Source organism: Pipra filicauda, unplaced genomic scaffold (genome assembly GCF_003945595.2).
Source record: "Pipra filicauda isolate LSUMZ 115617 unplaced genomic scaffold, ASM394559v2 scaffold27_size4233163_pilon, whole genome shotgun sequence".
In the NCBI taxonomy this organism is placed as follows: domain Eukaryota; kingdom Metazoa; phylum Chordata; class Aves; order Passeriformes; family Pipridae; genus Pipra; species Pipra filicauda.
In genome coordinates, this window is record NW_024104398.1 from 581,127 (window position 1) to 605,564 (window position 24,438).

The 24,438-nt window shown below is 39.8% G+C and overlaps 1 protein-coding gene across 4 annotated transcripts in view; it reads right to left on the reverse strand.

The window, feature by feature from the left end:
* Positions 1–375: 375 nt before the first annotated feature.
* Positions 376–24,438, reverse strand: part of CCDC88C (coiled-coil domain containing 88C) — a 99,128-nt gene continuing 75,065 nt past the window's right edge. Inside the window, exons 16-31 of one of the 4 annotated variants that reach the window (XM_027739994.2) lie at positions 23,078–23,205; positions 22,053–22,194; positions 21,254–21,442; positions 20,737–20,898; positions 19,342–19,619; positions 14,566–14,709; positions 14,204–14,390; positions 13,825–13,970; positions 12,515–12,604; positions 11,571–11,812; positions 7,429–7,611; positions 6,987–7,055; positions 6,157–6,225; positions 5,090–5,391; positions 3,888–3,995; positions 376–2,678 (exon numbers count right to left, since the gene is read on the reverse strand). In XM_027739994.2, the coding sequence (XP_027595795.1) occupies positions 1,668–2,678; positions 3,888–3,995; positions 5,090–5,391; positions 6,157–6,225; positions 6,987–7,055; positions 7,429–7,611; positions 11,571–11,812; positions 12,515–12,604; positions 13,825–13,970; positions 14,204–14,390; positions 14,566–14,709; positions 19,342–19,619; positions 20,737–20,898; positions 21,254–21,442; positions 22,053–22,194; positions 23,078–23,205 (3,450 nt within the window). In that variant the 3' untranslated portion in view covers positions 376–1,667. Of the gene's footprint in view, positions 2,679–3,887; positions 4,104–5,089; positions 5,392–6,156; positions 6,226–6,986; positions 7,056–7,428; positions 9,975–11,570; positions 11,813–12,514; positions 12,605–13,824; positions 13,971–14,203; positions 14,391–14,565; positions 14,710–19,341; positions 19,620–20,736; positions 20,899–21,253; positions 21,443–22,052; positions 22,195–23,077; positions 23,206–24,438 lie in introns of those variants that run through there. The other 3 variants (XM_027739993.2, XM_027739995.2, XM_027739996.2) reach the window with 3 other exon arrangements.

Consider the following 24,438-nt stretch of genomic DNA (forward strand, 5'->3'; position numbering starts at 1 on the left):
TCCTGAGAGTTAAGCACAAAAAAGATTGTACAAAATACAAGCTTGGTCAAAATTGACAGCATGTTTGGCCTTGCCTGAAGTGGTCAAAGAATCATAAAAATTTAATGGTTTTATTCTACAGCGACCTGGAAGTCATTTAATTTGCATAATCAACCCTTCTAAAGTCTTCAGTAAAGAGGTCACAATTAAATGAAAAGATTTCTGATGCACTTTCCATGGCAACATTATAAAAATGAATGCAACTCTGCCACACAGAGATGCAAATCAATACTGAGGCTTACAAAGCCCTATTGCAGACAGATGTCCATCCAGCACCATGAATCACACTTTTGTGGTTTTTTTTTATTTTTCCAAGGAAAAAAAGTACATCATCAATCTATTTTATTTGAGCTTTATTATAAACAATTCTGTAGTTTCCAGAACGGGATCACTACATATTAGATAACAAAAACATCATCAAATGAATGAGTTTTAGCTTTTACTAAATTAAATCAGAACCAGCAAAACAAGTATTTTTTAAAGGATTTAGTCTATTGCAAGAAAAACAGCTTTACAAACATGGAATAAAGATACACATTTGATCATATATACAATAAGCAGCTGATGACACTCCGGATAGAAACATACAAGGAACTTTTTGCACATAAATAGATTTTTAGAAGTATATTTCTTTCACATGTATACAAAATTATTTTGCTTTCTATACTGAGAAAAGTTCTTGGAGACATAAACAAGGATTTCTAAGAGACAAAATCCCACATACCACTTAGGATGTGGGCTGTCATGCACACAAGGATGTCATAACACAATTTACACAGCATTCCTATACAGTACTTGAGCTTCTTATATACATACTTACAGGACACTTTTGTACACGAGATGCCACCTTTGCAATGGAAATGGCACCTCCCCTGAAAGGCTGCATTAGTTCCAGTGTTTGTATAAAAGGTATAACAAGTTTCAAAAGGCAGCACCACTCTGCTTGCAGAGTCAAGGATCCACTGAGCTGCAGCTACAGTGAAGGCAATGGGGTCATTAGGCTGGCCTCTGTGTTTGTACAGTCTCAGAGGGGAAGGTTGAGATGTGACCCTTGAAGTCTACACAATACCTCTATAGCATGTTGCTGTGGCAAAAAGAATTGATTTTACCAGATCCATGGCTAAAGCCACAGACTTTTGTCCTTCAGCTTTATCTTTACACTACTTAAGCCAAGCACTTAGTTCTGGTTTTGGGGGAGAAGTTTGGCTTTTATATGACCTTTCCAGAATGGTTAAATTATTTATCAATGGTGAGGTTGGGTTTAGCACACATACGACCTGTGAAATTTTTCTTTAATGCAGGCAAAAAGGGTGCACGGTGCAGCAATGACAGAGGACCCCGGTAAGCTTCTCTGGAGTGGGGAATGCTCAGCACCTATGAGAATCAGGTGCCAAGTCTGCTGTGAGATTAGGCCAGAATTCCACTTTGTTTTAGGCACAACCGTGTCAGAAAAAGGGTTGGGGTTTTGCTCCTTGCTTCTCTTAATCATACTTTGTCTAACTAGGAAAGGGCACCCAGAGAAGCCTCAGAGCAGCATGCAGGTGATGCCTTTTAAGACCTGACAGTGTCTAGATAAATGTTACCTGGACAGCCATAGCAAACACACATACTATAGCTGCATCTGTGGGTTACACACAGCCATACTCATACCAAACTGTCTGCTGATCCCCCTGGGGGTCAGGAGATCCGGGAGTGCTGTTGGAGCTGCTTCCTCTCACAGGCTCCTCTACAGCTTCAGTGCTGCTTTCTTGCAGCTTACCCTGGCACTTAGTAAGTAGGGCATCACCCTGGCCATGCCCTAAGGAAGCATTTCCCTCAGTGCTGCTGGAAACAGCTCTGCCAGGGGCCCCTGTGGCCACCTCCTCAGTACGAGGGGCTGGCTTGGGTTTGACTTTTGAAAGAGTGTGCGATGCAGATGAGTAGTGCTGCCCAGGGTTCACATGCTCTGGTTGCTGGGCATTCAGACTGCTGGTGGATGCAGTGGGCGAGGCAGAGAACTGAGAGAAGGAGAGTGGTCTCTCATCTTTCGGTGGGGCCAGGGAAAGGCGCCTCGCGTCCAGCTGCCGACAGCGGGAATCGACACCTTGCAAGGAACCCGCCACCTTTGCAGACTGTGGCCTCTCTCTTAAAATTGCCTGGGAGCTCGTTGGCACAGAAGCCCTGGTGCTCTGACTGACAACATCCTTGCCCCCATGCAGCTCTGCTGACTTCTGAGCGCTCTCCTGCCTGTAGGTCTCTGGGCCGGTGGCTCTGAGCAGGTCTGCAGAGGCTAAGCTGAATGCCCTGCTCAGGGACGTGCTCCTCTTGCTCGTGGTTCCAGGCTGCTGAGGCTGTGCCATCTGCCGCATCCCGCTGCTGGGCTGGTGCTGTGGTGTGTGAGGAAGCTTAAGAGACCCCCCCTGGGAGTTTGCCAGAGTGGGTTCCACTTGTCTAAGATTTGGCTTCAAGTAATTTCCAGGTTTAGGTGTTCTTCCTTCTTCATTGACAATAGTCATCTTCACGGTTGGAGCAACAAGACTAGTGGGCATCTTAGCAGCCTCCTTTCTGGGTGGCTGAACCAGCAAGTTCCCAGTAGCTGAAGGCTCATTTGCTTTCCGAAAATAATCGCTGAGCAAGTCATCTCTGTTACTGGAGGTGTCCTGGTGTGAGAAAATATGTACGTCACATTAATGACAACACTTTTTGTTTAAAGAATCACACAGGACTTTGTGTTCACATCATCTTCCTTCCCACTTAATTCAAACCAAATACAACCATAGATTTTATATTTAAAGTGGGGAACAGAAGAAATAAATGTTTAAAATGGGTATAAATCCAAATCAAGGAATAACGTGCTCATCATAATGAGATCATGACAGCCTTGTTTGCCAGGTTAATTGTCATAATTTTTGAAAGTTTTGTTTCACTTGCAAGCTGGACAGCAGCTCTTTTGCTTCCTTTTACATCAGCCACTGTCACTGTAACATCAATATCACATTAATGACATCAGCATTGGTATCAGCAGATATCAATGATGTCTGTCATCTTCCAGAATACAGTTCATCTGGGTAACTCTCTACCATAACTTCAGGAACATAACAGGAGACCATACCCTGTGGAGATGTGCTAGCATTACAAGAAAGTTTCATTCCTTCTCCATTGATTCCCCTCACCTCTCCTAGTCAATATACTATATATGCTAAAAGCTGTGTGTACAATGTAATAAAATGTACAAAAAATCTTTACAAAAATGGGGATATGATTGTTTGCCTACAATGAACTTTTTAAATTTCAAGTCTGACAATTAATCTGGCAGTAAAAAAACCCATACAATGAATATTTCACGGGGATGGTCCATGCAATCCAAAAACGGTGATGTTTGATCCGCTGCCTTTGGATTATTAGTACAAGGCATGCTCAGAATAACTGAGGGCCATGCTGTTTTCACAAAAAACATGCTGAACAAGCTCATACTTCTCTAGGAAGTATGTTAAAGCTTAATATATTCACTTTGCTAGTGTGCCAAATATTTCTTCCAGTCAAAAAAACTCGTTTTGCAGAAGCAAACACCAGCAGTGGTAATAGTACAGCGTGAAGATTTCTATGCTCGACTAAGTGTTAAAGCGTGAGGGTTATTTTTAACTTCAATTTAAACAGCTGTTACACATATTAACATTGCAGAATGACTAGTCCTCCGAAAACACGCACGTGTATGAACAAGCACTGGAAATACTTTATGAGCAATTAATGCAAGTGATCTGGCAGCCTTTAACAACTAAGAGTTACAGAATGCTTCTATAGGTATTAATATGCTAGCAAAAGCTGTAGTAAGTTGGAGCTGTTGCCTTCATAACAAGAACAATGGATACCCTGGGGATATATAGTGAAGCAGATCTCCTATTCCCCCTGCCTGTCCTGTGCCTCACGCTGTCGGGACATGAATGACTGAGGAGCGATTCAAGTGACTGCGAATGTTCCTGAGGAATGGAAGGACATAGGGAGTAGCAAGAGGGATACAGTGCATCAGCTTCTAACAGAAATTGGTGCAATGAAATCATTTCACTCTCATTTAAACTGCGCCGATGCTGAAAAGGAACAAGGATGACAGAAAGAATGAAAATGGAAACATGGTCAGGTAGTTACAGACACATACAAAAATAATAATTTTACACATCTCTATAAGCTACAAATTGTACTTAGGATAATGAGGGAGTAGGAGGTATATTTAAACATTGCTCTGAAAATTCAAGGACCAAAATTTACTGGTACCATAAAATAGTACAGCTCTGCTGATTTCAACACTTTTACCAAAGCATTCATGAAACAGAAACATCTGTTCACTTACACTACCAATTAATTGTTCTTAAGATATTAACATGTTCAATACTGCACTGCCTCACTACTGTACAGCACGTCTGAGCAGTGAAAGACAAATGCCATCTAGAAAACATTTCATTTCTGATCACTTCAATAAGTGACATATTCCTGCAGTCATTGAACCAACAGGGCAGTGCCAGTCAAAACATAAATGTGCAGCATGATGAAAGTATCAAGAACTTCCTTGGCAATAAAAATATTCTCTCTCATATGCACCGATATTTTCAGATTAAGAGATGGTTTTAACAACTGCATATTTTGCACTTCAATTGAAAACTATTTTAGGTTTTGTTCCTAATCATAGATTTAGTAGCTGAAAATTAAACAGAAAACTTACCAGTTCATAAATAAAACTACCTGGACCTGAGAACTGATGATGATTTAACACAAAACCCTGACCACATGTGTTTGCTGGTAAAAAGTCCCAGCAGTCCGATACATAGCACTTGCAGTGAATTATCTGCCTGACTTGTCATAGGTGATACATCAAAATAAGTGAGCAGAGTGCTATGTGAAAGTTAATCTTGCCTTAGTTATTGAAACTGTTCATTCATCTTGCAAGATTCAACAGTACTCACGCATATGAACAAGGATCACCTTGTCTTTCCTTGTTTCCCTATGGCCTCATCCTCCTGAATCAGCTTTGAACAGTTTTTTGACATCTGGAATGAGCCATCTAGCTCTCTTTACTTACGCTTGGTGGAGACAGCCTGTTGCTCTCTTCCAGGAACTCTTCCAAAGTTACCATCTCACTGCCAGGTGAGGCAGCCCGTTGCCTGCCTGGGTAAGACTGAGATGGGTTACTCTTCTGAGATTTATCATAAGAGATCAAACCATTCCGGTGAGAGGAGGACTCTTGCCTGCTGCTGGGGCTTAAGATGGCAGAAGCAGAGTGAAGGGGATAGGTGTCTCGGAGCAAGGCTGGTGCCTCTCTGCTTGGCACCATATCTTCACTGCTGAGGCTCTCAGTTCTACCATGCATATGGTCTAACGAACCTGAGGAGAAGCGTAACTATCATTAATGACACTGCTCTGCCCTCATTTCAGTAGATTTCTTACTGAGGTAGAAACTTTATCATTCAGGGTTATTTCAACACAGACTGGGTGGCATTTTTTACCTTCCTTCTCCTACAGAGCTCAAGGCAATCAGAACTTGGAAAGATCAGGACTAGTAAACGTGTTACAGCACATACTTTGAGCCTCTATGTTAAACAAACACAATTACTTCTCCAAGGAATAACACAGATGGAATTGGCAGCCTCTTTACAACCCCTGTGTCATAGGAGATCTCCCAGTCTTGGCTGTGTGATCTGAAAGCCAGCACCTGACAGTGGGAAAGCAGAGAGCAGATTTCTCCACAGTGTCAGGTCTCCAGGCATCCTTCAAGGATGCACAAATTCAGCAAAGTAAATCTCCAGAGCACACTGATTCCATACACAAGTGTTGTACAGAGTAAGAACCACAGAGACCTGTCGTTGTAAAGAGTCTAAGAGTGGCCTGATACTTCCCACAGTATTGATGCCAGTCAGACTGAAGCAAAACTAGACTTCCTGCCTTAAAAGCCACTCCTTGCCAGAATCAATCTTAGAAAAGTGCTTCTTGCCAGCAGTTTTGATTCCCAAGACAACCATGTCCAGATTTCATAATCATTACAATTTCAAAACAAGTCTTCAAAATTAATTGGAAAGAAAATGGCATTTTGCATACAGTTTCATGGAGTTTCACTTCCTGTTTGTCACAACTCAGCTGTAAAAGCTTTACCTTTTAAATTGAGAGGTGAACTACTGCTGGAAGCATTCCTACTGCTCTCTAAACTGCTTGGCCTGGACACTGAAAAACACAAATCAAGCATAGAACAAACAGATCTTAAGTTTCTCTGATTCCCTAAAAGACTTCGTTACAATCTGCCTTCTAATATAGGACCTGTGCAACTAAAACCATTAACAACATAATATCTAGAGGATGCCAAAATCTGGACAGAGTAGAAACTGTTTTCATTTTTAAAGTTGTTTAGCATCCATCTTGTTTATCTCAGTTATTTTTTGCACAAAGAAATATGTTTTGGGTTTTCTTTTTACAGTAACTATAAAGTAATGTACGTACTGAAAAAGCTCAACAATAAGTTGCTGTCTCTTTCTCAGTTTTCTTTGGAAGGAGCTGGCAGCCAGACGGCAAATTAAGTCTTCCACAAATCTCTAAACAGGCAGTGCTGCTGTTTCAACAGTGTTCCCACTGTGCATCCACACCCCAAATTTTTCATATTGCTGGTTCACTCCTTTAAGAAAGGAATTGAACACTATCCAGAAAAATCAGCAACAAATCTGTAGGACATGCATTAAAAAGTCTGCTGGGGCAAGGTAACTTGCCTCAATGTCAGCATTCATTTTCAAAATTTATTTTGGCAAAACAGCCATTAAAAGCTCCTCAATAGAAAACCAGAAATACTTAGATTCACATTCCCAAAATGGTGCTGCATTGCTACATCCCCTTCTATTATGCTAATTTAAAATATTCTAGGACAGTTCACGTGGATGCAATGAAACAGGTCTTAATGTAGACGTTTAGATCACTCATATATGCTATAAGCTTACCATGCTGTCTGGTGCTTGCCAACTCCACCTCAGGGGACTGTTCACATAGATTATCTTCTGAATTATAGCCTGGAAAAGAAGATAAAAGGTAATATTGAACACAGAAAAGCTAATCCTTCAGGTCAGTCTCCAATGTATTCTAGCAGTGTAGAAGACTGAGGTGGCCAACAGGTTTTACAGACCCAACACTGGAAGAGCAGCCACCTTCTTTCCACTGGGCAGGGAACCACAGAAGCACTGATGTTCAAATGTGGTCTGTCAAGCTGGTGACATTACAAGACTGAGGAAGCCCTGTATCTGATCAATTAAACCATTAAGAAGATAAAGTAGGAGTAAAAACACTAGTGCTTTGGTTTTGTACTTGAATGCCACTAGTAGCCTTGTAGGAACTATGAAATGCCTGACTGGCACTAAAAGCTGGTGTATTAAATGCACCACACACCTTTTGGTCTGCTCTGGAGCCTGGAGATGGGAGTGGAAGTGTGCAGGTGAATAGCTGAGGTTGAGTAAGTTCTGGAACCCATTTCCACACAGCAGGGTTTTGTCGCAGAGTCTGCTGAGATTTCAACATTATCATTGCTGCCTCCGTGATGGGAATTCCTTTTTTGCTTTAGGTCCATTAGCACTGATGGGGAAAGAGGTAAATAAATAAGATTCAATGAAAAAAAATAGCACTAGAGGATTTTTATTTATCTGCCTATACAAACACGACAAGCAGGCACAAAGAAACTGCACAACATAGGCGACAGTTTTGCAAGCTTTTCCATAAACAGTTCAGTAGTGGATAGGAAATTTCTGCCACCAGCTTGTCAGTCATGTGTGCTCTCTGTAAAGTGTGGGAGTGACAAGGGCTGCTTAGTGCTGGTGGGAGGGTTGATATTATACATGCAACAATTACCGTGAAAGGAGGAAGAAAAGGAGCAAAGACATGAATCCAGAAAAGATAAGTGAGGTGTGAAATTCCCACAACATTATTCCTTGTAGGTACATTTTATAAGCACTTCAGTAATACAATAGAATAAGGAAGGAGTGACAGTAGTCACGCTCTTACTCAAAGAAAAATAATGCTGATTTGGAAATTATCTAGCATGATCCACACACTAAGCTAACTGCTTTCAGGTTTATATCTTTGCTGTGGGTAAGAGTTCAGTCTTTACAAGGTTAAAACTCTGCTGCTCTTATGATGTTCTGGTGCAATGATTTTTAAGTGGAGTTCCTGGGATCTTAGGAGGAGAACAACAAAAACTGTCTGCTAGAATACTACTTAGATTCAGAAAGCTGAAAAATTCTTTTCTACTGATGTGGTAAATTTATTGCAATGTGAATGTAATACTTTAAGGCACACATAGAACAAAATTTGAAGAATTTACTACAGAAAACACACTTAATGAGATGCAAGATTCTAGCATTTTATACATTTCTATGGAATACTTGATTAAGTAATAAAAACTAAATGCTGAAAACACAGCAGAGTGCAGCAGTCAAAATAAACAGCTTGCGGAGACAATGGACACACAGTTCAAAGCACAGAGCAGCTGTAAAGTTGTATTAGAGAAATGGATCAAGCTACTGTCATCTTAGATGGCTCCTGGAAGCTGACTTCAAGAACAATGTTTTCTCCCACAGTTTGTGTGGACTCAATAGCACAGGGCCAGCACTTGCTCTCAGAACTGAAGTTTATGCTGTGCCTGAAGGGGCAATTACTGGCTAAAGCTTGGCATGCAAATCTGTACTTCTAATGGACTTTGTAGATGCACTTAACACCTTCCATAGATGCCAAAAATATTAATTGCCCGAGAAACAAACATTCTTTACAAATTCCAAAATGGGCGGCAACAGGCTGTTCTGCCAGAGTCCCTGGTTGTGCCACTGAGGGACAATTCTCAGAATGAGAAGGGGGATGAGATCTGTAGGCCCCTCTGCTGTAGTATACTGTCCATGCTGCAGATGATTCTCTAACAGAGTGGGGACTAGACCTGCACACTCATTTCAGAAGCCACTAGGTCATGACTATGAGGCAACAAGAATTCTGGGCAATGGATCAAAGATGAAGGTTATTCCCTGTCTTAAGAGAACAAATTTACTTTCTTCTTCCAAAAAAATCTGTTGAAACTGAAGCAGTAGAAACTGAAACTTCATCTCAATTCAAGATGAATTTTCATAGTTGGAAGTGTAAAACCTTACTAAATATCAGGTTTGAATGCAAACATCAAGACAGTTGGCTGAGAATAATTTTTCCAGTAGTTTCCATTCTGTATTCAAAGCTAGATTATTTAAAAGCAGACAAAGATGTTAAAAATCCTACCTTTTGTAATCATTTAGTGGCACAGAATACTGGAAAAGTCTTTAGGATTTGAGACTGTATTTGTATTTTAGTAGGACTACAACATTGTAGAAAGCATAGCAAAAGCAAATCAGTTCAACACTTCAACTGGACACAATGCAAATATGTGATTGCAAGAAAATATCGAAGCGAACAGCAACTTCACTTACTTACAACATGCACCACAGCCAATATACATACGCAAACTGTATGCCATGAGGTCCCCTAAAAGTGTGCTGCATTGAAGAAATGATCCACAGTGTGCAATAGTGATTCATCTTCTACAGGAAAACTTAAGTCCATGTTCACTAATCTTTGCTTGTATTTAGAGTATTGTAAAGACATGCTGAGTGTTTCTATCAATGTTATCAATGTGCGTGTTCTTTTAAGGTGTGTGGGATTTTTTTGTGTTTGTGTTTTTTTGTTTTTGTTTTTGTTTTTTTTTATATTTGTGAGAAACAAATGAAGATAAATGCTAAAGAGAAGGTGTTAGAAAACTCCCAATTCCGGGAAAGAAAGAGGTTCATTAGGAGAGGATGGGATGTCGGAAGAAGACCAGAACCGGAGCCGATTAGAGAAAGACTGATGATTCGATGGAGACTTAGGAGACTTTTCTTTATCCTTGTTTTTGCTTCTCAAAAAGGCAATCTTTTTGCGCAGTGCAGCTAAATTGTTATCACCCAGGTATCCCAAAAAGAAGAAGAAAAAAGGTAAAATAAAAGCATTGTAAATAAAACTTAGCATCTTAACACAGATCAAAGACTACACAACCAGTAAAAACAAAAAGGCTAAACAATGACTAACACCTATATTGGAGGACTGATGAACGCATAGTTAACCATAGCTAATCTGACTCAGATTAACGCATAGATTAACACATACACATAAAATATAAGCAAGTCCTTTACGAAATTACTGTTAGATCACCCAAAATGTTTTTACTTAATAATAAAAAATCAAATAGGTGTGCATGTTACTCAGTGATAACATACTCAAATGTCCTAGATGTCTTCTAGGCTTTAATACTGATGGCTCCTGAACTCCACGTAAGCGTGTTTCACATAACATCAAAACAAATGAAGCCACAGAGACTTTCTGTTATCTCTGGCACTCCACAAGGGCCTAGTTCTGTGGAAACCCAAGCCCAAATCCCATGCTGAAATCCAGACGCATATTAAACCCTCAACATCTAAAATCACATGGATGATCTGAGACATGTGTTTTTATTTTAAATGAATAAATGACCTTGAAGGATTAGAATGCGGAGAGAGAAATATAAAACCCAATCAAAACAAAAACTTCAGACAGACAGATACTTGCAGTAGTTTATAACAAGAATTCTACTTTTTTCAGCTGCTCCCCTTCTGTTTCCCACACTCCTCGGTGGGAAGACAGGAATTATTATTCAAGTATTAATTTCAAAATTGCCTCTTGAAAAGTATTCCTGGAGAACAATGATCTATATATAGAAGCTGACAGCAATGCTCTCAGTAGAATAAACAAAGCTTGGGATATATATTACCTTTAATAAGGATGACAGAGTATTTATTTTGAGGAGCTTTCGTTTAATTTTCCCATTATTAGGAACATCTGATTTACTGTATAAACTAACTAAACAGAAAAAGTAATCATTCCATCTTCCTTACATTTGTCCTAGTGTTCAAAAAACAAAAAATCATTTCATCATTTTACATTAACTAATTCCTAGTTTGATTCGAAGTCAAAACATGGCAAAGTCCTCCAAAATAACCAGGTTATGCTAAATTGGCATTTGCCACATTATTTGTTTTGCATGTGCACCACCTGCTGGCAGTGGCTGTCAGCCAGATCGTGCCCGTTGAAAGAGCAGCCTCTGCTCCTGAACCACACACCACTTTACCATACAGCTTTAAACTGAAACTGCTTTGCTGCAAAATCCCGCTAAATGAGATATTTCAACCAACTTATTCGGTAACATGGAATACATTTGGGCAAACCAAGAAACTTCATACTGAAGTTGAAGGAAGAAGTATGAGATAAAAGGAAGAAATCAAGTTAAAACCAACCCCCTACCTTCTAGATTTTACTCCAATTTTTAGTTTAGGTTTTTTTGCTTACTAATACTTTTATTTTATTAAAAAAGCCAACAAAACAAAACAAATAAAAAGCCAAACACCACTCCCCCCCTCAAAATATAATATGATTGAATATTAACATATCCTATATATTACATCTTTAAAAAATACTTTTCAGCTCCTGATTTTAGGCTGGGCATTCCTTACCTTTGTTTGAAGAACCCCCAGGGCTCTCTCTCTCTTCCATAGGGTTTGACCCTTGAGAGGTATTATCCTGAGACTCATGTTGATGTTTCAATTTCTGGGAGGCAGATGGAGAGTTTACCATCTCTGGGGATTCAGAATGCCATGTGGGGCTTTCTGCTGCTGGTTTCAACCGCTCCCTTGTAGTCTCCTTCTTTGGCTTGATTAGTTTGACTAAGGCTCTGGCTCCAATCCAGTGGTTTTTCCTGATAAAGCAGGTTTTGTGAATGGAATTCAGAAAACTCTACAAGAAATACTCCCCAAAGAAGTTTACAGCTGTGCTAAAAACACCAAGCCATCCTACATTCTTATTTGTTTACTGTCATGAATTGGCTAAAAAAAATGCAGCACAAATTTCACAGAGCTTGGAGATTCATTTCTCCCCTGAAGTCAAAATTACTCTACAGAAATATTTCTCTGGCATGAGAAATGTGAGAAAGACAACTGTTCCCTCTGCTAGAATTCTAAACTACACATATGGACCCACATGAGACATTTTAACAGTGCAGAAAGCTCTACTACAGGAACAGACTGAGGACGAAAGAAATCGAAATTGCTTTAAAGCTGAATCCCTCTCTTTGCTAAGGCTATCAGTCAGAACTACGTATAGTGGAATTAGCCTGGCTCTTTTTTGTTGTTTTTTAATACAATTTTTTAAGTCCTTTCTCACCAACAGATTGCTTTTTCACAATTAATATTGTTTCAGATTGCTGTATTAATACAGAGGGCCCCACATGAGGTCCTGTGCTCTACATTAACACAATCTGCTGCTTCAGAGAATAGCTTGCTGAGTTAGAGTGAAGATTGCCCTTATTTAGATAATGTTTCTATTATCCCCAGTTAAAGAAAGCCCTTTCTTGCTCTCACAAATCTGTACAACAGCAGAACTGAACCCACGTGGGACTTACTTTTTTGGAGCAGGATCATAGAACTTGTACTGATCCATTATCTTCTCTTCAAGTTTTTCCTTGTGTCTCCTTAAGGCATTCAATTTATCACTGTGAGGGGGAAAAGCATATTCTGAATCAACTGTATGAAATGAAGCATAATCAAAAAACTGAAGACCAAGAGACACCAAGAGAGGAAAGAGACTGAAATATCTTCCTATCCCAAACCTTCAGAATCCTCCTGAGCTCATTCACAATCTCTGTAGAAAGTGCAAATGCAAAAGCCTACCAAATCTGCTGATGGATGATTTTTGTGCAATAAGCACGAAAGGTGAAAGAACAGTAGATGGTGGTGCTAGGTTACTCACTAATACCTCAGTCAGAGTTTGTTTGGGGGATGTTAAGATTAACTATATTTTTTACTCATTATTTATTTTATTAACCTACACAGTGGAAGTTGGCAAATCTTATTTTCATTCAGGTAGTAGGACAAATGTACCTCCATCACAGAACTGTCAGACACCGGGATAAATATGTTAGAATACAACATCTGAACCATATTCAGCCAATTTCAGCAAATAATTTCTAAAATTTCAGCTATATAAGCCAGTACTGATAAAAAACTCAACTCAGGAACTCCCACATCATCCTGATGTGCTGAAACTAAAATTCTTAGGATTAACAACACTTTTCTTCCTTCTTTCATACCAATAACAGAAATTCACTTGCAGCGAGAATAGGATTCTTTGTAAATGTACAGTATCTTTAAGCAGGGTATCTCACTTAAATGTGTCACCCTGTGCATGAAGGATGCAGCAATGTATGTGCATACATGCATCCCTAAAAACAACATCAAAGCAGGTATTTCTTAAAATGCAAATGGACAAAAATTAGAGGAGTATGAATATTTGCTATTATTCACAAACTTAAATATAAAATGACTCTCATAAGACTAAATTTTTGTAGCAACTCAGCTGTTTTTCAAACTCTTTCTAAGCTTTCCAAAACCACTCTTCTTTGAGAAGTACCACTGAGTTTAGCGTTCCATCTTTTATAACTAAATTTTCCACATAGGTTGATCTACATTATTTGAAAAGAGCTGTGCTTGCCCAGCTGTCTCCTGAACATTCCTTTGCAGGAAGGCAATGTGAAGAAATTTTGTGCATTCTCCCATTACATATATCTCCTACTCAAACATTCCCTCTTCCAGCCATATATCAAGTAGACCTATCATTCTGCTTCCTGTCCTTCTACTCCTGATAGATGATTTGTATTCTATGTTTGCCTAGATGGCCTTTTTTAGGTTTCACAATTCAAATCTTTTTTCTTACATGTACTGTTTCTGTTCTTCATGATACTGCTCCTTGCTCTCCATGGTCTGCTCCAGTAACATCTGATTCTGCTGGCTCAGCATCTGAATCTGACTCAGAAGATGATGGTTTTCTTCTTCCAGATTTCCCTTTAGACGCGACAGCAGCTATTAAACAAGACAAATTAATCTCTCCTCTGGTCTGGCTTCCCTGGAGTGCACCATAATCAAGCTAACACAATAGCATGGCAACTTAGGATAAAAACCCATTAACTTCGAAGTATATGGGGGTGTTGTAATATAGTTTGACCTTCCATATATAGCATGTCAAAAACATCACACAATGACTGTCAGCTCTCTAATAGGAATGCAGTAGTAGTTGCATACCTACAGCTACTCACCTCGCAGTGGTTATCCAGTTTGGTCAGAGAGATATCCATGGACTGGTGCTGTTCCTTCAGCTCATCGTAGCGAGCTTGCCAACGATTCAGCTCCAGCTGAGAGTTATTCAAGGAAGTTTTCAGCTCTTTAGTGTGTGAATGCAGCCCTTCATACTCTGCCTTCAGTTGGCTGTGCAAGAAATTCACCCTAAACATGAAGAAGCCAGCAGTTAAAATTAATAAGTTAAATTAATAAGACAGAAATTGGGAAAAAAGAAGACACATTAATGAAGGTATTCTGGAGTTACAGTCAACACAGCAAAACAACCATTGTCTGCCTAATTGACTTTTTAATGGTATAGAATTTAGAGAAGGAACCATACCTGTCCAGTTCCTCCCTCAGCTTCTGATTTTCCCCAGTCGTTATTGCATTTGATCTCCTCTCTTGTTGCAGAACTTCTCTCTCAGTTTTTAAAACTAATTCCAACTCTTCCAATTCTGCCTTGTGTTTCATTAAACTGTTGTATCTGCAAAAGGAAGAGTAGCATACTCTCAGCTTTCATTTAAACATTTTCTTTCCTCTGGGTTAAGATTTTTAATAGGCAATACCCAAAGGACCAGAAAGTATTTTTTTCCTGCCTGCTTAATTTCATCCTTGTGCATAGTTAAACATCTACCAAGGCTGAAGATTTCCACACTGTGCATGAAAATTCGGCTCAGTATACAAGTCAACAGAGAGGGCTTCAGAAAAAAAAAAAAGGGGGCAAAAAAGGCAGCATGTTTTAAGCAAACTGGAACACAACTGACAGAACCTTGCTTCAATTCCAGATTCAGGGTGTGTGGAAACTGCAGTACTGAACTGGAAACCCATTCACAAGTAATTGTCAGGGGCAGGTGTCAAAAACCTGACTAAAAAGCAGCAGACAAAAAGCAACAAGAAAGCAGGCAATGAGTTTATTAGGTAACAACCTAATGCATGTTAGTTTATATGCACAGGCAATAGCATCCTGCATAGGTACTAATCTCCTGCATACTCCAGACAGATAATGAGGAGAATATCAGTGAGCTGACAGCAAAACACTTTTAAGCAGAGGCTGACTCACCTGCTTGAGTGGCTCTACTTGTTCACTAGTGAGAAAACCAAGAGCAACGTTGGTGTTTGCATTGAGGCTGCCACTGTTATTTGGGTTATGTAACTTGCGCATAAACCACTCAGGGTGGGGAGATGGGTAGAGACAGAGGGCTGATGCCATCAACTCTGTCTTTAATTTTGACCTCTGGAATGCTAAACTAACAGAGGTGTGGAATAACTCCCCTGATATTTGGCACAGGCAAATATTAGGCAGGCTCAGCCTCCCTGAGGTGCTACACCACCTGCATTCAGAAAATGCTGCAAAAAACGAGGTGGATTGAGATCACTTCACAAAACAGCAAGCTGTTCCCAGATTTTTTAACTCTAGTGGCCTCTGTCAGGATCTGTGCCCATACGCACACACCAGCAGAGGCCACTGGGGACACAGGTGCAGTGAATGTCAAAAGTCATCAGCACATTTTTCAGTGACTGTGATAAAAGGATATTGCCCCAAAATATCAGATACACCTGTGTCAGTAATGGAGAAATATTCTTCTAAGTAATTTAAAACAGAAATTAGGTGGAAGATGCAGCACTGCTTAAAAAGCTAAAGAGAACAAGCATCATCATCATCATCTTTCATGCTAGCAGGGATGAATGCAGAGCACAGTTACTCTGCAGTCATGAAAGTCCAAAACAAAACCAAAATCAGCAGACAGCACCAAATACACTGACTCCTGCCAACTTGTTTTTCTTTCAGGCTACCATTCCCTTCATCCCAGGGTCAAATTACAGCCTGTCCCAAATTCCAGTCCATTGAAGGGCCACACAGAAAAGTACCTGTCTCCCAGACAAAAGCTGCTTTATGCTATTCATTCCTAGTAACAGCAGTAGACTTTAATTAACCTTATTTATTTGTTTTCTTCCTCCATTCAGCTCTGGGACATTTCAAATTCAATGTCCGTACAACAAATGGAAGAACCTGAAAGCAGAGGAAGGTTTCACATCCAGCTCCAAGAGGGATTTTAGACAGAATGCATGCCAATCCAGAGTCTAAGACAAACTCTGCAGTCAGTCCTTTGGCAGAGATTACCATGGCTGCCTCTGCAGAAACTGTGTTGTAAATTCTTTTGCCATTTCTGTATGATAGGGTTACTCCGTTCATTTTTATCCAAGCCCTCTATTTTTTAAGGAGGGTTATTTATAGGGAAGCAGCATACCAGTCCAGTTTTACCAGCCTGGCCCAGCACCACAGGCTGCCACACTGAGCCTGAGGTAGACCACAGCTGCTCTCCTAGTTGTTAGATGAAAGGTAAGAAAGAGGAGACTGTCTGCAAAAATGCACATGATTCTGCATCACCAGAGCTCTAATGAAGTCATCAGGCAAACTTTTCTTGTACTCCAGATTTAGCACAGAGTCCACCATTTGAGCACAATCTGTGCCACCTGACAAGCTCTACCACCAGGGACAAGCTCACCCATCCTGTAGACTACTCAATACTCATGTTCATTTTTAAGCTTCAGGCTCTTGGACAGAAGGGTTTTAAAAAAAACATGCATATGGAATCCATTTTGGCTCTGACACAATTCATTCCTAGGATTGAACAATCATATTCCTTTTTACTCCTTTTGGCTTTCACTCTTTCTGCCGCTTTTTTAAGAGGAATACTGAGGGCAGGTATTTGTGACTGTGAGAACTCAAAAAATGCTCAGCTATGATAAAAAGCATGTGACAATAGGAACCCAGAAAAAAGCACTGGTAACATAATAATACAACTCTGTGCAATATGCAACCCTCCACAGCAGTGTTTGTTTTTCCAGTGTCTCTGCAGGATTAGACTTCTCCAGAGTAAGCTACAAAGAAATGCTCAAGGATCTGTTAATCAATCATAGCTAGGAAGTTATTACCTTCCCTTAGTAACGTGCAGTATGTAAAGCAATTTTAAAATGCAACAGGAGAGGCCAGCCTTTCTGTGTCAGCCAAACACCGCAAAGCTAAAAAACTGCTACTAATGGTAAAAGACCGCAGCATACTAACTGTCCTTTTACTGCTAAGTCAAACCCACACGTCTGTGGTTTGCTGGGCTATGACAGGCCATTTCACTGCAGTTACACAGAACCCATTATTAAATCCACATTTCGTGTTAATACTGTGCAGACAGAACCAAGAGAGATTTGATGAAGTTTGCTCAGGTGCAGAAAATATTCTGTGGTTAGAATGCACCAGAGTGAACTGCACGAACCTTGGGGACCTTGGCTGTACACAGGGCTAGGTGTCCACACACTAGCTAAAGTTGCCGTGGATTATTCTAGATGAGCTGCAGTCATAGGTTTGTGCAGAAGCATAATTATGCCTTAAGCACCAGAAGTATGATTACAGTGCTGTCACCAACTGAGAAAAAACAATTACCTTGGACTCGTGACAAGCAAAACCCTTCTCTTGAACACCACACAAGCAAACTTCTTGGCTGCACTGAGCTGCTCTGGGGAAAATTTAGCAGGTGGTGCATTATAGCTGAAGTTGAAAGTGAGATATTCCATTTTAGCAGTTAAATGCCTTAGAGTAGCATAAGAAAAAAGTTTTCTTATAGCTGTTTCTGCCTTCTGCTCCCTCAGCCAGCTGAACTGCACAGCATATGATGGAGGGAAAACAAAACACAACTCAAAAAAGTGGCTGTTTCCTGACAGTCAAATGGATACACAGGTTGTCCTTGGACAAATCACCTTGATAAGTATCTTTTGAGACTGATCTGCTGAGGAGGACACTGCACTCTTAAAACTGCCAAACTCAACCTGCTTTGAGTGTAGAGAAGGCCACCATCTGCTCCCCTGCAACATCTCTCACTGGCAGTCACAGGTCAGAAACAGAAGTTCAAATTATTATTCATTACACTGGTGACTGGAGCACTTATTGCTACAGACAACCTATTTTTTGAAAAATACTTTTTCCTTAAGCTAGAGTTGTTTAATATTCGGTACTCATCAAGCAAAGAAAGAACACTGCTTTAACGCACTGTAGCAGTGTGATAATCTCAAGCAAAGCCTGAATTAACAAGAACCATTAATCAGTCTGAGAGAGACTTGGTAAGCAGAAACAGTGTCTGTGAAATCACTTACAGCTCATTTAGTCGACAGCCAAGCAGCTGTCCTGTCACATAGCCCCAGTGGATATTTTAATCACAATCAGTTTATTTCTGTATTTTATAAAAATCTACTACACATTGTATTTGCCAGTTCCTTAGTCTTTGGGAAAGAAAAGTTTAGCACCAGTTTTCCAGTCCACCATAAAGGATCACCACTGAGTTGGTCTGAACCCAACTCATGATCTTGCATGGAAATTAAACCTAAATAAAAGTGTTTTGACGAAAATCGCTGAAATGTATAAGAAAAGTTTTGAGAGGCGGGCAGAGTGGTATTATGTTGTAGTACATTATGTATATTGTTCAATCCATACACAGTTGTCAGAAAATGACAGTGACTAGAGACTAAACAATAAACAGATTGCTGATTTCCTAATTCAATTGAAGGGCACGAAGCAAAAGCTTTAGATTGCGAGAACTAGAAGAAAATACGTAATACATCACTATCTCATAGCTGGGTCAATGTGGCTTCCATCAGAGAGCCTCCTTTGACATGACATTGATGCCACACACAAACTTCAATGATTTAAATTTCTCAAGATATATACTACTCACACATGGGCAACTACCTATGTGACTTGCAGACTTCATGATGAGAAGAGATACCACGCGCAGTAGAACTGGGGAAATCCTTTTAAACTTCATGATATTATAACACAAATCCTTAAATGCAGTAAAGGCATTTAGGCTACTTCTGACAAAGCATTCCCAATACCTGAGCCCATGGTTACTAAATATCACCAGAGTCACCTCTGGTCTGCCACCTTTAGAGGTCTAAAATCTACAATCTAGAGCTTTGCAATGTCCTAATGACAGCAAGAATGAGTAGACACTTTTTCAGAGGAACAATTTAGTAATTTGTTTGACATTGCAGACCAACATTTAAAGCTAAAATTGTAACATGGGCACATTCTAGCTTCACTTATACCCCTGAGCAGTGAGCGTACCTCTCACCCAGACCTTTGTGCTCCAGATCCAGGTTTTTGTGTAATGTTTTCAGGCAGCTGTGCTGGTTTATTAGCATTTCATACTCTGCAGACTGCCGTTCATGCAGTGAAGCAAGGTGTTCATGGTCTTGAAGCAATGACTCATACTCTGCTTTCAGCTGCTCCTTCTGTTTTAGTAGATTTTCATTCTCATTCTCCTTGGCTGTCTGCTGATTTTGGAGTAAAGCATTCTGGGCCATCAGTGAAGCACTCTGGGAGCTGAGAGTTGAATTTTCTACCTAAAGTTTCTCAAATAAAAAGAAAGTATTACTTATTCACATCTACTGGTACATACAACAAACATTTCGCAGAACCTTGTATCCATACAGAGTTAGTCAAGAATGCATCCATTGCCTTGTAGACTTGAGACATCTATTGACAATTTGGCATCATTTTGGTACTACTGTTGGTAGTATGCACCATGTAAAACCATGCTATCAGCAGTATGAAAATCATCACAATAACCTCCAAATTGTTTTACTAGAAGCTCTTGAGCCTGAAAACCAAGATGAGATGGAATACTCATAACTCAATCGCTTCTTTGACAATGATGTACAAAGTCAAAAGTTATCCCACATTTGTGTACAAGTAATGAAAACTTAAGTTCACCCAAACTCAAAAATATTAACCACACCACTGTGTATGTGCACAGTACTTCTAACAAGTCTGGTTTCAGTAGACAGGTAGTGCATTGATTTTATATGTTGCTAATATAACTCAAACACAGGTGAGAAATAATTAAAGAGAACAACAAAAAAAACCAACTCTGAGCATGCAAGAGGAAAAACCTGTAAAGTAAAGGTCACAAAAAAAAAATTAGAGCTAATCCAACGCTGTCCATTAAAACTGGACTCTTTCCCAAGCTAAGATTATTTTTTCAAAATTCAAGTAATTTTTAAGAGTATGGGTATGCCACTGCCAACTTTGACATTTTGTCTGAAAGTATGAAAACTGTGATTGGAACTCATTGCTACAATGTCTCTTGGGAGTTGACTTGTGTCCTCTTTCCATTTCTTCCAAGTTCTTTCACAGGCATAGCATTAACAGAAAAAAAAGAGCAAAGTTCTTTTATTTTAGAAGTACAGCCTCTGGAGTAACACATCTGGATTTTGTTGCATTGTTTTTAACAAATTCTCTCTAAATACACCTTCTTGTTGAAGACAGCTACCAGATATTAGCTACAGAGCCAATTTCCCTCCTACCTTGGAGAAATTCAGACCTCAAACTAAGATCCACGTTATGGGTCTTATCTTTACATCAGCCTACCAACACAAACATTTACTTATTTGCTGCCATCTTCTACACTACTATAATCAAATCCTGTCTCCTGGCACAGAGGTGCAAGGTTGTCCTGACCTGGAGTTTGGCTGTCTGCGTCTGCAGGGCAGTATTGTGCTCCTGAAGGAAGACATTTTGCTTCTGTAGTGTCAGGATTTGATTGTTGAAGGAGACATTCTGTGTTTCCAAATGCTTTAGCTGTTCTTTAAGGAGCTGCTTCTCAGTATGCAGGGCTGCGTTCTGAAAGAGAGATGGCATTGAAGGGGTGACAGGAAGAAAAGAAACAGTTGTTCTGATCATCTGCAGTCCTATCAAAGATAAGAACCAATTGGTGATGACCATTCTGCAACAAACATGCAAAAGCAAACTCTTCCCAGCTTTAAATGAAGGTAGGACAGATGTTATGCAAAGGAACACGAGACATATGAAGCATTTAAGTCCCATGCAGTCCTAGGAGACCCCCAACGGATTTAATAGGCTTAGGTGCTCCAGAAAACCCACCAGATTCCTTTAAGCTCAAAAATTTGGTTTCCAGTAACCCATTCCTGATCGCAAGAGAAGTCTATGAGCCAAGAGGAAACAGGAGAAGGCTTACATTCCTTTCCAGTTCAATTGCCCTGTCCTTCAGTTTCAGCAGCTCTATGGTAGCCTCTTCGTGTCCCATTTCCAGTTTCTCATTCATTGGCTGGTTGGGAATGAGTTCCTCTGCTGAACATCTCAGTGAATTCTGGTCATACTGCCCATCCTGTTGAGTCTGCTTAAGTGCATCAAAGTCCTTCTTCATCTACAAAGCCAACAAGCAACAACCTTCAACACTGAGTGAACTGGGATTATGTATTAATAAGGAAAGGATATGATGCTTCTCTCTCGCACTGTACAGACTTTCAAAGTTTCAACAACACTCACTGCACAGATGGGGAAACTGAGACACAGAGAAGCAGAAGAATCCACATCTCTTGGCCTCCAGTCTGGTGCCCTTTGACTCAAGGTCATTGTCACCTAACAAATAGGCTGTTCTTATGTGAGATGTTTCAACTGCAGCCTTCCTCAGCCTATGTTTCCACTAAACAAGGCAGAAAAACAAGACCATGGCAATGAAAAAAACCCCATGGGAAAACAGATCTGCAAAGAGCGATTATGCAAAAAACCCCTCCTGCTGTGCCCCTAGTCTCAAATTTTTTATGAATTTGGTGTCGTTATATAGAAAGGGACAAGAAAAGGCAGTCCAGTCAAAAAAGGTTCTTGGGAAGCATGTGTATGGGGAGGGGCAGACAGAGCCAGCCTGTTCTTAAAAACAAAACAAGAAACCACACAAAGACTCCTCAAAAAAAATCCCAAACATGTGAATGTGCAGAACTGCAATGTGAACGATTAAAAGTCAGTTAACATCTTACCATATTTAGATCATTCTGTAACTGCTGGTTCAAGTTCAGAGAGTCTTTCACTTGAGCTTCCAGCATTGCAATCTTTTCCTCTTTCAAAGCTAGTGTTGATTTTAGTGCTGATTCAGTTTTGCTCTCCAAAACCTTGTATTTTCTGAAAAACACGATAACAGCTCTCCAATTCTGCCACAAGGATATGAGCCACCATCTATACAGCAGACTTCACCTTCACCCATTCCAAATCTCACTACATATTAAATTACATGTGCTTTATTCTTCAGGAAAATTATTCCCTCTACTGCTGCAGATTGTTACTGACAGATTATAGCTGGAGAAGTTGCTTTGGAAAATCCAGTCAATTTTAATAGAGGTAACACCAGCATGGTTCTATAGAAATATCAAAGAGTTACATAACTTGAAAAAAAAAGTTTTTCTCTTTTTGCCCTAATTACTTTACAGAAATTTCTTCTCATGGCTCTTTTTATATTCTTGACAAGGAGAAAAATTAAGTCTAAAGACTCCTATGAGATGGGTATGTTTCTCTAATTAGGTCTTACCAAGAAGCCTATATACACATGGGTGGTTGTGTTGGGGTTTTCTTTGTTCATCACTGTAGGACTTGCAAAGGAATTTCTTGCAATCAGGAATTTCTTAGGCAGCATCTATGTTTATGTTAACAGGTGGCTAGATCACCAATTACATGGATTAATGATAGACACTGTTGAATAGACACTGTTCTTACTTGTAAAGAGACTATGAAAAAAAATACATGCTGAAATAGCTACTCTGCTGGGGAATACAGTGAAACTGTAGTAACACTGCTAGCATGGAGAGAGAAAATAACATTTCTTCCTTCCACCCAAGAAAACAATTTGCAAAACCTACAGTATACTGTCAAGCTTGCCTCAGAAAAATGCAGTTTATATCCAAAATTGTTACAGGCACTTGGAACGAGACAGATGAGAACCAAAAAAGAAAGGCAAAGGGCTTGAGTTAGGTTGAGCTCAAAAGCGACTAGGAAAGTTCAGTTTCCTTACGTGTCACCATTGCCATTGTCATCCTCTAGTAGCAGCTCTTTGTTCAATCCTATCTTCTCCAGTTCCTGGCTCAGTTTGTCTAGCTCACTAGACAACTGTTGACTCTTCAGCTTCTCCAGGACCAAATCCTGTAACAGCACTAACATGATTAGTTGCTATGCAAAGGATGGTGATAATTATCCAGCAATATATATTTTTTTTTTAAAGTACTGAAAAAGTCATAGGATAAAATCCTAGTTTCAAGCAGGTCAGCTAAAATTCTTCATCAGTGACAGCTAAAAGCAGAATTAAACTGATTGCTTTTATTTATAGGTTACTTGAAATAAATCTGTAGAATGCTTCTTTCGGCCTTTGTCTCACTCACTGTACTGAATTACTTTGGCCAATGCTGGCATCATGCCCACCTGCCAAAAGAAGGAATGTGTGTGGGCCAGGAGACATCCCATCTTTGTGCCACAGAGAGACGTGTGCAAGGCAGGGGACACCAGCAGAGGGAGTTCCCACCTCTAAGCTAAGACAAAAAGCCCTGTCAGCACTGGCATATACACAGAGGAGTGACAGGACTTCAGGATGAAAGTTTCCTGAGATAATATGGCTAAGACGGTATTTTCAAGGGACTTGGTAACAGGGTCAATAGTGAATAGCACACTAAGTTTCTGAGATATGGTGAATTACTGCCCAAAATTTAAAAAGCATATTTACATTGTAGTCCAAGAAACAGGACAGCTCTGGAGACTAGAGAGATTGGTCACTTATTCTGGTATCTACTGGTGCAGTCTGGTTCCATTTGGGTTTCTTTGGGAAGAAACTTAAGCAGAATCTGACAAGGAAGTCATACAAGGGGGAGAGTTGATGGAGCTGTAGCAGAAGGTATATTGGGACAGTGATTTGCTGTTATGCCAGTGAGTAGTCTGTGTGGAAATGGCCTGAGAAGACATAATACCAGCCTGCATTTCTGTAAGGAACAAATTATTTTGGGGGCATGGCTAAGTGTAAAGATCCCTACCATTCAAAATTCTCTGAAATACAAATGTACCATAGAGATCTACACTGCTCATGTTTTTTGCCTAAAGTTTTCTTAAACAATGCAGAAAGAAAGAACAACACAGTTACTGAAGCACTGCAAGTAAAGAAAAAAAAGATTATCCTGAATATCAAATAGAAGCAAGAATAAAATCTTTTAAAATACTTGGTTAAACTGTAGGTATTCAATAGTCCTCTGACAGCACAAATTTAGCCATGCATTCATTCACATGGCAAGGAAAAAAAGGTATGGTTTTAGGTCAGTGCCAGTCCAGTGGTCTGTAAATAGGTCCTTTCAATATCCATGAACTCCTTCTGCAGAATCTATAGAAAGTAAC